Source organism: Neocloeon triangulifer, unplaced genomic scaffold (genome assembly GCF_031216515.1).
Source record: "Neocloeon triangulifer isolate White Clay Creek 2 clone unplaced genomic scaffold, ASM3121651v1 ptg000014l, whole genome shotgun sequence".
NCBI classification, from domain to species: domain Eukaryota; kingdom Metazoa; phylum Arthropoda; class Insecta; order Ephemeroptera; family Baetidae; genus Neocloeon; species Neocloeon triangulifer.
In genome coordinates, this window is record NW_026775556.1 from 12,118,004 (window position 1) to 12,131,053 (window position 13,050).

General features: G+C 34.9%; 2 protein-coding genes across 3 annotated transcripts in view; one reads left to right on the forward strand and one right to left on the reverse strand.

The window, feature by feature from the left end:
* Window positions 1–13,050, reverse strand: part of LOC132202014 (parapinopsin-like) — a 72,349-nt gene that overhangs the window by 10,369 nt on the left and 48,930 nt on the right. For both annotated transcript variants that reach the window (XM_059628628.1, XM_059628627.1), the window contains exons 3-4: window positions 9,749–9,944; window positions 6,037–6,169 (exon numbers count right to left, since the gene is read on the reverse strand). In XM_059628628.1, coding sequence (XP_059484611.1) covers window positions 6,037–6,169; window positions 9,749–9,944 — 329 coding nt within the window. The remainder of the gene's footprint in view (window positions 1–6,036; window positions 6,170–9,748; window positions 9,945–13,050) is intronic.
* LOC132201414 (uncharacterized) lies at window positions 146–3,620 on the forward strand. Its single transcript, XM_059627571.1, has 7 exons — window positions 146–261; window positions 430–494; window positions 608–916; window positions 973–1,299; window positions 1,354–1,581; window positions 1,642–2,102; window positions 3,575–3,620. Exons 1-7 carry the CDS (start codon window positions 153–155, stop codon window positions 3,618–3,620), a joined length of 1,545 nt encoding a protein of 514 aa, XP_059483554.1. The 5' UTR covers window positions 146–152.

The following is a 13,050-nucleotide window of genomic DNA, read 5'->3' on the forward strand; positions in this document are numbered from 1 at the left end:
TTTATCGCCACTATACAAAAGGTCTTTTCCGGTGAAGGTGCGCGTAATAAAGTGGTGCTGTGTGTCATTTCAACCGCAGCTCTTTACCACACGCGGAGCTCGACCAATATTGATGTTTGCCTTCACAGGTGGTGAACAATATATTGGGGCAGATGATTCTAAATTTAAAGATATTATTTGTAGCCTTAAGCTTTTTTATGGCAATTTTTGTTCTGCTTGCAAACAGATTTCTTATCATCAACAGGGTCTTTATATTAGCTGGTAATAATTTATTTTCAAGTTATTTTCACTTGAAATTTTTTCATGGAAGATTTGAATTATTTTTTCTTCTTTGGAATTGGTGAAAATATTGCTTAAATTTTATTTTTGTATAAATTATTAGCAATAATGTATATTATTTCTAAAATTATCCCCATAAAATTTATGCAGGTGACTTTGATGAGAAATTGAAAGTCGACACCACAATTATGAAGATTAATTGGGTAGTTAATCAGGTATAAAATAATAATTTACGAAAAGTTTGAAAGTTTGGACATTTAACAATTTAATTTGGCTATATTTAAATAATTTCAATTATACTAAAAATAACATTGTAAATTATTTGCAGATTGAACAGAGCAACCCAAATATTCCAAAGGTTAGACCTTGGAGTGAGTGGCACAGGTACAACGAGAGCTGTGCGTACCAGACCTATCACTTTGATATAAAATTTAACAACGCTTACTGGCAAATGCAAAAGACAACAAACGAAACATTTTATCTGTACGGCGCGTATTATGACAATCGGACGTGGCCAGGAAAATTCGCGCCAGTCGTAAGAATACTCGGAATGGTGGAAAGGCCCGGTTTAAACATTACCAAAAACGTAATGTGCCAGTTTTGGTTTGAAAATAGAACCACGCCTGTCATTGTGAAGGTAATTTGAAACAAGTTTCCTTGTTCCGTTTCCACTGTATTACCAAATTTCCTAAGGTTTATCACATACAATACTTGTGGCGACCCGAATGGGGCTATACCAAAGTTGATTTGAAGCCTTACATGCTGAGCTGTTTCATACCACCTTCGTCCTACCATTTGGTACCAGAGTCGGTTTCTCTGGTGGAAAGGCCTTGCCAAAATGCCACAAATAACCTCCGTGTAATAGACATCCGGCCTGCCTCGGGAGCCAAACAAGATTTTGCCGTCTGCGTGAAATCTTTGAATTTCCAGCACTGGGCGAAAATTTCTGTTAGACTGGTAGAGTGGATAGAACTATTGAAAATTCTTGGCGCGGAAAAAATTACCTTTTACCAGCTTCAGGTAAGCCTGTAAGTTACAACAATGATGTTGATGGTATGACAAAAAAATCTCTAGGTTCACGCAAATATAAGCAAAGTACTGGAATACTACAAAAGCTCGTGGAACGTCGAAGTGGTGCAAACAACCCTTCCTGGAAACTACCCAAACTCTCCTCATCTCATGGATCTATTTCTGACTGAGAGACTCGTAGTTCAAGTGTTCCAAGAACTAATCGATTACAACGACTGCCTCTACAGAAACATGAATCTGTTCAAATTTATTGTCTTGCTCGACATTGACGAGGTTAGCAAATATTTATTATTATTAAAAAAAAAATTGAAACCAATGTAAAATTAAAAATAGGTGATCATGCCACTCGGATTGAATGAAAACTGGAGCAATCTTATATACAAAACAGCCATACCGAAGGCAAGAGAGGTGGAAAAAAACGAAAAAACAGAACATAATGTCACGCATTCGACTTTTGTGGCGCGCAACGTTTTTTTCTTGGACGGCATGGTGGACAATCGGTTTTCAGATATTCCTAATTACATGCACATGATGCAACACGTGGCGCGAACGAAACATTCTCCTATAGGGGACCGTGTAAAAGCTTTCCACGCGACCAATACGACATTCGCTCTTCACAATCACTTTGCTAGAGCGTGCGTTGGTGAATATGGGCAATCGCTTAACTGGTGCAGGTCAATACAGTTCGATCTGGAAGACGCGCAGCTCCAGCATTACTGCGTAGCGAACACCAAGAAAGAATGCAATGTCAAGAAGGGACATAATGTCACCGTCAATGACACGGCTATTTGGAGGTATAAAAGCCAACTTGTATTGGCCACAAGAAGAGCATTAAAAAATATTGGACTTTTATAAAGTATAAGCTTCTTGTAAAGAAAAGTGGGCTACACAATTATTATTTTATTATTTATTCTTCTCTGTAAGCTATAATATAACATTGCACATTATATTCTACAGTCAAAAATGGTTGGAATGAACCAAATACCTATGGGGAGGTAATAAATTTGTTTTGTGAATAAAAAATTATGTTTTTAAATCTTAATTTTTTTAACTATGGCATTTTGATTTTTATTCCGCAACCTTAGACACGATTCACAATTACATTAAAAAATTTTTTTGAAAATTTTACTTCTTTTATTATAAAATCATTTAGATTCCAGAAGCCATTCCTATTGTCCATGCTCATCGTGTCTCGGCATAAATGTCATTTGCTTTTAAACAACAACGCTGGCATTTTTCTGTTAATCTTTCGCAACACTCTCTGCTTAACATTTTCCTTGGAAAGATAAATCCCAGGTTGAAAGTGCTGTTTTTTGTCGCCTGCCACCGTGACAATGCGAGTGATGACGGTGACATTCCATCGAGAAGAAAAGGAAAAGAGTAAAAGAGTCGAGGGAGGGTTGGGGGTGGGAGAGAGAATTTTCGCAGACACGTGGCAAGAAAAGAGAGCTTGGCGGAAGGATAAGGCACATGCAAGGGTCTCTTCTGTTTTATATGTGATGCAAAAACAATTGCGAGGTCGGAGAACATCAAAGATGAGAAAGGCGCGTGACACATACGCAAGCATGTGTGAAAATGACAAAAGAATGAAATGCACAAAGCGCGTTTCATCAAGAATCGGGCATTATCTTCATAATCAAAATTTGTAATACAATTGGCCCTAAAATTCCAGCAACAATTAATCAAGACAACTTAATGTGAAATTAAATTCTTGAGGGGTCAAAAAGTTCTGATCGAATGCACCAGGCACTCTCGCATTATTTACTGTGGGGGCGAATTATTCACTCCATTAAGCAAAGGATTCTCCCTTTCCCAAAAGTTTTGCCAACTGTGACGGCAACGCGCATTTCTCATCCTTTTTATTCCAGTGTCAGGCTTGCTCCCCTATTGTTAACTACCATCTGCAAATCCCTTTGAGCACTGAAAAGTTACCTCTTGGTCACTCCAATTTTGAAATGCTTCCCTAGAGTGGGCCAAAAGGTTATTCTTGGGTGACGCTCGCGGAAGTTTGGCTTTGAAAAGTGACGTCTCTAAAGGGGATACACGAAACGTATTCACAAACCTGCATTTATGATGGCTTCAAGCCAGCAGGCATGTTTTAAAAATAAATTTCCCTGCCTTAAATTTATTTTTTACAATTGTAGAAGAAATTCATTATGCAGAGTTTAAAAAAAAATGACACATACATACTTTTAGGTTTTTGCGAGTTTTACAGTCATGGAAGAAAATTTTTTGTGGTTTTAAATTTTAAATAAATTTTTTTTAGCACAACTGTTTCTTATTTCACAAAAATCTTCACTGTCTACTTGTAAGAGAGCAAAATTACAATTATACCAAGGGCATCTGTATTTACTTTGAAAATATATATTTAGCAGAGATTTTTATAAAGTTTGTGCACACAGAATTGCGCATCATTGAAATCCTTTGTGACTCTGTTCTTTAGCTGGAAGAGAAATTACTTTCTTTGGAGCTACAGCTATTTCTCTTAAAAATAGATATTCCTTGAAAGAATTCAATGTGCAAAAATGAAAAATGTGAAATTTCTTGGAAAGAAGCAAACTTGCTATTTAAATTGCTGTTCATTATAAAATTTTCAGCAAGAAGATACAAGTCTCAAATAGGTATAATTATTTACATTAACTTTTCTATTCAAATATTCACAGCACACTCCACAAAGAGGTAAAATATAATTGAAGATTTTTTGAAGACACGCTTCTTAAATAATTTTCTTTTAAAATTTTGTGGTGGAATTTTACATCAGCTCGTGCTGAATTGAACTCCAGACATTTTTCTAGCTCTATAAGCGTGCTATCTACAAAATTTTTCTTTCCGGATTCACGTTTTTCGGGCATCTTTGTCCCACGTTAGGAATTATTAGGAATATCTCTTGAGCATTGCACTGACTGGGAGCGATTCGATAATACAAGACAAAGACCCAGCGGGCAGATGAGGACTATCTATGTGCTGCACCATGCGTGGAGGTTGATCAATTACACAACCGACAAACAATGGTAAATTGTCGTCAGTCATAGCCACTGGTTAAATATTGAACTTTGGCTCTTCTCAAATTGAATTTAATGTATGTACATATAGCGTGGATGAAAGACGAACTGGAAATCAGTAAATGAACTTTGATTCTGCCTGAAAATAAACGATTCAATATAATGGCCACAAACTAATGACTCGTTGGTGTATAGCAATAACAAAATAAAAGGCTTCGCATTTCAAAGCCGTCAAGTGTTTGCTTTGTGAGGCTATTAATTTTTGCTCTGTGTAAATTCAAAGACGTAAATATGTGTGTATATAGCGCCGAGAAGCTGACGAGTCTCTCCATGACAACTTAAGTGCGGGCTACATGCACACGTTTATTCATAAATATGCAAGACGCGCTCTTCATCTTCCGTTTCAGATGAGCGTTGGGAAAGTCTTGTCTGTTCCCTAATTGTGCCCAAACGTACGCGCGCGCGTGTGCGCTATTAAAAATTCACACCGTCTGCGAATTGAAGAGATTTATTTTCTCCTCCAAAAGGAAGCAGCCGGGTTGGGCGCTTTTGAATGTGCCCGAGAAGTCTGTCAGTTGTCGTCAAAAGACGATATGAGCGTAGAAGGAAATGACAGCACTGTGCTGATTGCCAAAGCAATCCGCACAAGACGCGCTCGTAAATATTAATTATGCGCTTGAGCTACTCTGATATTCATCTGATTGAGAATCGCAATCAACGGTGATTGTTTTAGTTCAGTGCAATGAAAATGTAAATAAAGTGTAGTTTTACGAATTATTTGCGTAAATTCAGCTTTTTAACCCGTCAGCAATGAGCCATGGTTAAAATGAATTTGTAAAAAGCCAGAGTTAAAGATAATTAAAAAGTTTCAGGATTCATGTTTTTTCGGTAAATATTTTATAAGAGCACTTATAAAAATTATGAAAATTTTAGTATAAATTAGAATTATTTGATATTTATTGAAAAAGATGAAAGTTATCTATGACCCCTTAAATTATGCCGTTTTATCCAATTAATAATCAATAAACAAAAAGCTAAAATATAAGTATTCAACTTTAATTATCTAATAATTTCAAATGAGTAATTTTTTAATGGAATTGTGTACTATCTATTTAAGCTATTTAAGATTTAAAATGATAAAGTTTAATTTATTTTATTGCATTTTCATGAACACAGTAAAATTAATATTAATATTATTGCATCATTATTGATTTGCGTTCATATATACATGGAAAAACTCAAGCGCATTTTGCGTTTACATTCAGGTTTTATGTGTGTGCATCAGCAGTTGCAAATTTCTACTCACTACATTATCTTTTCAATTCAATTTTCCGTATTTTATTCAAATAAATGTCATTCAATTGCCTCACCCTACTTCAGCCCTAGCTCAAATAATTCTGCAATATTTCTGATTTCTAAGCATTAATATTATATTTTATTCGAGCACCAAATTCGCAGAAGTGCATACCAAATCCAATAAATAGGCAATCTAAAATTCACAGAATTCTTATTGAAAAACTTTTCACTTTTATGTATGTTACACAGAAAGTGAAGAAATAGAAAAATCTGATCCCATTTCCCACTAGAATTCAATGCGGCGAGAATACACAAAAAAAAAATAATTAATAGCACTGCGTGTAGGGGTAGGAAAAATAATTTTCTAGGGAGTCGCAGAGGACGCAGTAGATTCAGGCGAGAGGAAAACGTTAATTAAACTGGGACTTACCTTCTTCATGGTGTGCATTATGTTGAAATACGAGTAGCAGATGACAAACACCGGCACCACCAGCCCAAACGCAAACAGAAAGACTATGTACGACGTGTTATTGTCTGACTTGCTCTCCCAATTCACAGAGCAGCTGCAATCAACAAACAAGCACAATGAATGCACGGATTATATACTTGAGCTTGCCTCTCTGCAAACATACTTTGGTGGAAATAAAGGATTTTATACCAGGCATCAAATCCGCTAAGCGCAACATAATCCCTGCTGACCAATTTTTGAAATGAAAAAGACAAAAGTGATAAAAATAAAAACGAATGAAATTCAACTTTTGTCATTGCCAAAGAGAAGTTTCTGCTAGTGGGCAATAAAAACTAGAAATGAATGAGCACTTGCTTGAGAATGGCTTTGATGACCACTTTAATTCTAATTATAAATATTAAGCAACCTGTTGATTCAGTTATGATAATTAATTTTGCTTCAAACTTTCATGAAGTGTTTGTGACAAGTTTGGAAGAAATTTCATTTGCCAGTGAAGTTAATAATATGCCATAATACTTGATTAATTTTACAGTTCAAGCATCTTTCAAACACTTTGAAAAATTTCTTAATTTAACAGAGGTGTACAGTGAGTATAAAATAAAATAAAATTGCTAACTGTAGATGGTAAATTGAAATATGTAATTAGTTTTTCTTTCAAAAATCAAAATTTTAGTCTGGCTTTAAAAAAGCATTGGTACTCCTATTTTTATCATACCACTTTATGTTTTCCCACACCCTAAACACGATGAAGGCAGTAAAAAAAGCGGATATACCGCTGAAATGATTTAACTTTTTTTACAAAGGTAATTTATTATCATAAAATCAATTTTTTTTAATCAGGCATTTTTAAAAGCATGAAGAGCACTTTTTTTATCACCGCATTTTAAGTTTTTGCATACCCTAAATACAATGAAGGCAGTTAAAAAAGCTGATACATCGCTGAAAATTTATTATTTTTTCCCCCTAAAGGATCAAAGCAAAATAAAAAAATTCCATTTTAAAATTCCAACAATTCAAAAAAGTTTGTAAATAAATAAAATATTTGTTTGTCTGAACCAGGAAGAAAGAATTAAAATTTCCAAATACCAAAAAGAGCAAATGTGCAAGGCAATAATCTGCTAGTGTCATTATTATTGTTGTTTATTCTTAACAAATCAAGTCAATAAGAAAGAAAATTACAAAATGTGAAGTAACGGCAACACCTCTGGCAAACAGGTGTCTAAAACGCGAAGCCTCCAGAGAGGTCCGCGCCAAGATGGGCCGCAAGTTGGTTACATGTGATACGTTTAGGTCAAACAGATAAACATTAATTTACATTGACATGATCGCCTTTGGTCAAAAATTGAAATGAGCAGCTTCTTGATATGTAATATTTAATATTCCATGCCATAAAAACTGGCATTGAGCGCTCATCATTCAGGTCATCAGCCATCCGAAAATATTGATCTCCTGCACCAACAAGCTTTTTGATAGTAAGAAGTGCAGTAAATGAATCCGATATAAAGAAAGGATTTTAGATTATTTTTTTCCAAAGCACTCCTCGCACTCTGAGCTTGTGGGCAATTTCAGTTTAATTGTTTGACTAACTTCTGATCTTGTAATATAATTGAATTGACCTGACAAGCGCTTGTGCACTTATTGTTAGAGTTTAGAGTTGATTACAGCAGAGCTGTGTTATTTCTCATCGTTTTGGAGGCGTATATATTTATATTCAGTGGCCACCATGTACCTGGATTGTTTTCACTTTTTACTCAAAAAATCATGCAAGAATAAATAAAATTATAAAATGCTATTATGTAAGACCTTTTAGAATTTGATTTAAAAGATGTGCTACTAAATCCTTTCCATTGCATGCAATTTGATCATAAATTCAGTCAATTTCGCTTATCCTTAAAGCTGACTGTGTTCTTTTTGCAGCATGTACAGGAGTCATAGGGATTCAAAACTACTTAATGCCACATCACAGAGTGACAATATGCCATTTCACTTGCCACAAACATCGCACGGAGCTGTCTGCGCTGGAAGGCGCACTGGCGCAAAAAGCACCCTTTGTCTGCTCCACTCGAGCAAACAATAACAGTAGCAATCCGAATATTGCACATCAGCTCGGGTGCCTTACGGGAAACAAACGTCCCTTTCTTCATCACCTTGAGCGTGGAGGGTGTGCGTCGTAAACCCTCTACGATCCAAAAGTTCTCTATAAAAATAAAAAGCACACCTCTTGGATACGTACATTCGTCAATAGCAGACTCGCCATCCGTTGGTCAAATGGAAGCAAATAAAAGCGCCTCTGCTTCTAACGGCAGGAAATTAAAACCCACAATTCTGTGATTCAGGCAAAATATTTAGGCCACAATAACAGATGGAATTTTTTGGGTAGAGAGTCGGGAGAGGAATTAATTTCCTCTCCGCAACGATCCAATGAAAAAAGTCGCAGATCTTTCAATTACATCTCTTTGTGACAGGTCACGAGAGAATGTGATAGAATTTCGACTCATGGTATGATGGGAAGGATTGAGTTTCAGCAGTGCTACGCGACAAGACGTAGAGGAAAAAATCAATGAAATTCAGAACACACACGTTTCTAGAGCTGTGTGCAAGATAAAAAATCTGACCTTTTTTCAACGTCAAATAAACTCATTTAAGGAATTTAAAGAGACTATATAATTATATAGATTCAAACTTTCAGCAAAATATAAATGAAAATTTTTGCATGTTTGTTTGGTGTGCACATGTATTAATTGGCAAAAGAAATTTCCTTTTTGCGTGGTTAAAGCAAATTCCTGGAAATTAAATTATTTCATCATTCCAATATATTTTCCTCAGCCTAACTGGTTAATTATAAGCAAACAAAAATTTTGGAGGTTGTATTAATGAGTAAGAGGTAAAAGCAAGTAAATATATTATGCATACAGGTCCATGTTATTTGGAGCAACACGCTAGAGGGAGCGATTCTAGAAAGGATCCTTTGTAGAATTTTTGTATTTAAAATTAATGAACTCAAGAGATAAACTAATTTTGTGGAGTTTCATTAGAGGAAATAAATGAGTGTCGCTTTTGGTTTGCCGCAAGAGCGAGCTATGAAGTTAAAATTATTTCTTTCAAAGTTTTTCTACCATCTGATCACATCTGATTATACTAGTATTTTGTTACAGAAAATGCATAAAATGGCACAAATAATTGAGGAAAAAAAGATAAAAGGAACCTAAAATAATCATAGTCATAAACAATAAAAGACTATTGGATAGTTAATGAATAATATTTTTAATTAAATTTTAATTCAATTATATCTTAATTTTAAAAAGATAGCGAGAATTTTATTGCTTTCTCTTACAATTCTCTCTACCAAGAAGCTCTTAAGCGTTAAAACGTCTCTTGCATTTTTTTTTTTTTTTTTTACTTTCTTTTTCCTCAAAGGAGCTGTCTCCTCCAACTAATTGCCTTCTAATTCTCAGCAATGACGTGACAAGGAGATTCTTTTGTAATAAAGCGGCTTTCTAGGTGGCTTTAGGCTCTTTAACAGGGAGGATGAGGAAAGAGAGAAGTAATTATAACAAGAGAAGCTCACTAATTTCTCATAATTTTGGGTTTGTAAGATTCTTTGCAAAAAATTTACAAAAGCTCTTAGTTGAAAAGAATTAAAATAATCCGTTGTTATTAAAAATTTGCGTACCTGATGTTTGCAGCCTCGTAAGAATACTCGCCCCAGCCAAAAAGCGGCGGTGACGTGAGTGCAAAAGAGTAAAGCCAGATAGCAAACACCAGCAGTCCAGCTCCCTTGTTGCTTAGAGGGCGCGATCTGAACGGCTTGCTGATCATCACGAAGCGTTCAAACGAGAGCACCGTCAGAGTTATAATGGACGATATTCCTGAAATCAAGGAAATACACATGTGAGAAAAGTCCAAACCACCTGCACAGCAAGCTCTTTCCACTAGGCGTGGCGCCAACAATGAAGGGACAATTTTTACGTTGAATAAGGAGCACTCAATGTGCATTAGAACACAATAGAGGCGTAAGGACGAAACAGTATTCACAGCATATATGTGTGCGTAGATACAAATAAATGTAATATAATAGTATGGAATAAAAAATTACGCATTTTTGCAAGAGTGAGAAGTATAGAGTGACAATTTTTTTACTTCAAAATGTATAATATTTTATAATGAGTCGACTTTTGTATTTTTAGATTCAAAATTTCCAAAAAATATAAAAAATAAATAAAAATTCAAGCATGTGATAAAATTAATAAATTGTTTAAAAATCGAAGCTGCAATACTTAAAATTAATAATTTTGTTAAATCTAACCCTTAAAAGGCCATTAAATATTGAAACATGTAAATTATTGGATTATGGAAGAAAACATGACTTATATTTTAACTTGCTTACAAATTCAATTTCATTCTTTAACAAAGAGAGAAAAACACGAGCTGTTGTTAAATATTACGAAAAAGGAATTCAATGAAAACGCAAGAGGTAGACAAAGCATAATAATTAATTATCAAAAGTGGCCGAGTCCATTGTATACTCTAATTTTACGCATCAACTACAAACTCTTCAATCCGTGCATGTTCTTTTATTGTGGCTGAAGTTCTGATGATGAATTTCAAACCTCTAATTTAATTATCTTTGGCTTAATTGGAAACAAAACGTAATATTAAACTTTCTTTCATCATTCATTTAGCCACATTTTTTTATTTAATTCATGCCCGCTTTTTGAAATATTCTAATACATTTTAAATCCTGATTACAAAATTAATTTCAAAGCTAAAACGTCAAATTTTCAGAACAATCAATAACATTTCGTTGTGTTCCTTTGTACCTCCTTTTGGCCCCTAGAAGGTAAACAAAGCGAAGCGCATGGTTTCTCAGCAAACAAGCAACAAAACATAAGTAAATAAATTGATACCTTCAAAGGCACCACTTAAATCGACATTAAATTTCACGAGCTATATCAGCAAGAGCAGCTCCCTCAGCACCTTGTTTCATCTGATACCATTTTGAGCAAGGGCAAAATACACTCCAACAAAAAAGAGTATATATTCACAATATTTAGGTGCGGGAGAAGTGGGTACAATTTCAGAAAAACCTTCAAAACTGTTAGTTACGCCAACAAATATTGTCGATAAAACAGGGACAGAAACACCGGGGTCTCGATCCAATCTACTTGTCAGACATGTCCTCTGTAGGCAACAACAGAAAGAGTGGCAATGTTTTCCCGATAAACGGGACCAAATAAGTTTAGACACAATTTTTATAAAACTGTAAAAAAAATGAAGGAAATATTCACGTATGTGAATTTTGCTATTATTTGTACAAATTAAACCTTTCCCGTTGATTTTATTTGTTCGTGTCACTATCACATGCAGGTGAAAATTTAAATTTTGCGCCACCGAAAACCAACAGCCAATATAGAGCCATGATGCATGCGCAACCGTTTAAAAAAAAAATACGATCGAGACCCTCGAGAACAGAAAATATGCTAATAAAATAAGGAACATTAGTGTCAAAAAAAAAGACACAAAATATAACAAAGAACAATTTTTGAAACAAAAAAAAATAAAATCTAAATTGTAAGAAAAATGTAAGAGATCCTTTCTTTATGGAGATATATTGTCAATTATTTAAAACTATTTGCACCAGGATAAATATTGTTGTATTCTCCGCCTATTTTCTACAATTTTGCGAGCAATGATATCTCAATGTATTACATAATGATATTTTTTGGCTGTCAAAGGCGTCCTTTTAAACAGAGAGCAATAGCGTTCTCAGATATTCTCAATTTCGCACAGCAGCTCAGAATAATGATGTGATACAGATTTGCAACTTAAAAGAAAAAAGTATTTTGTTTCCTTTACATCAATTCTCCATCAAAATAAAAGAAGAAGGTTATGTTGGCAGGAACTTAATTCTATCAGATACAAAATACATTAAATTTCAATTTAGAATAGTTATAAAGAATTATACAGCTGAAATTTTCCTGTGATTTTCCCATTAGAGCAAGAAACCCTTTAAAAGACAAATATGAAATTGTAGAATTATTTTGAATTAAATGTATAGTATCACTTAAAAACATGTGAATCTCAAAATTGTTTTCCTTGATTTTTCTTTCCTGGGGCTCACTTGATAGTAAAATAAATTTGCCTCATGAAAATACAAGGAAATGTGAACTCCAATTCCCTTCAAAATCTACATCGCAACATAGAATTTATGGAAATTAATTTATAATTTAATGATGAAAACTAGGGGCGGCGCGTGGTTCAAAAGCACTAACAAGCAGACTCACGCTTCGAAACACTCGGCTTTTGAATGATAATGGGCGCAAAATAAACGACGCACACATAGCAACGCCAACGAAGGCCAATGCGAAATAAAGAAAATAACCTGCCAGGCCGTCTCTTTTCAAGCTGGCAAAACATCCCCGGGGAGAGCGAGAGGACGCAAAACGCCACTCACGTTTGGTTAGAGTCGAAAGGGCAAACAAATTCGCCACCAGGCAGCTCGCGAGTAAATGTACTTTCGCAGCGATTTATCGAAGCGTTCTAATTAATACCGCAAAAAGCTGCTCACGTGCATGTTAGAATTGATTTTCCGACTGCTCGCCGCCGAGGGCAAATTTGGGAATTCACATTTTGGGGCCACTTCTTGTCAGAGAGCGTTTTCGTTGATGTCTGCTGGCGGATAATAATTTGGGTCGATGCACGCGAGAAAATAGGCAGCAGCACCAGCAGAACGAGCCTGTATAGTTAAAATTCACAGGCGATGTTTTTTTAAAGCAAATGTTCCCTTGCCAGTTTCAATGAGGATCTATTCTCATTTTGAAATTTCAATTCTAAGTCTGCCAGAAGACAGAAATTTTCATTAAGAGTTAATTATTTCTTATCATGCTAAAATCTTTGAAGGAGCAAATGATAAATCTCATCTGTCTTGAAGCAAAATTAATTTTGATGGAATTATATGATGTCAATATTGACGCT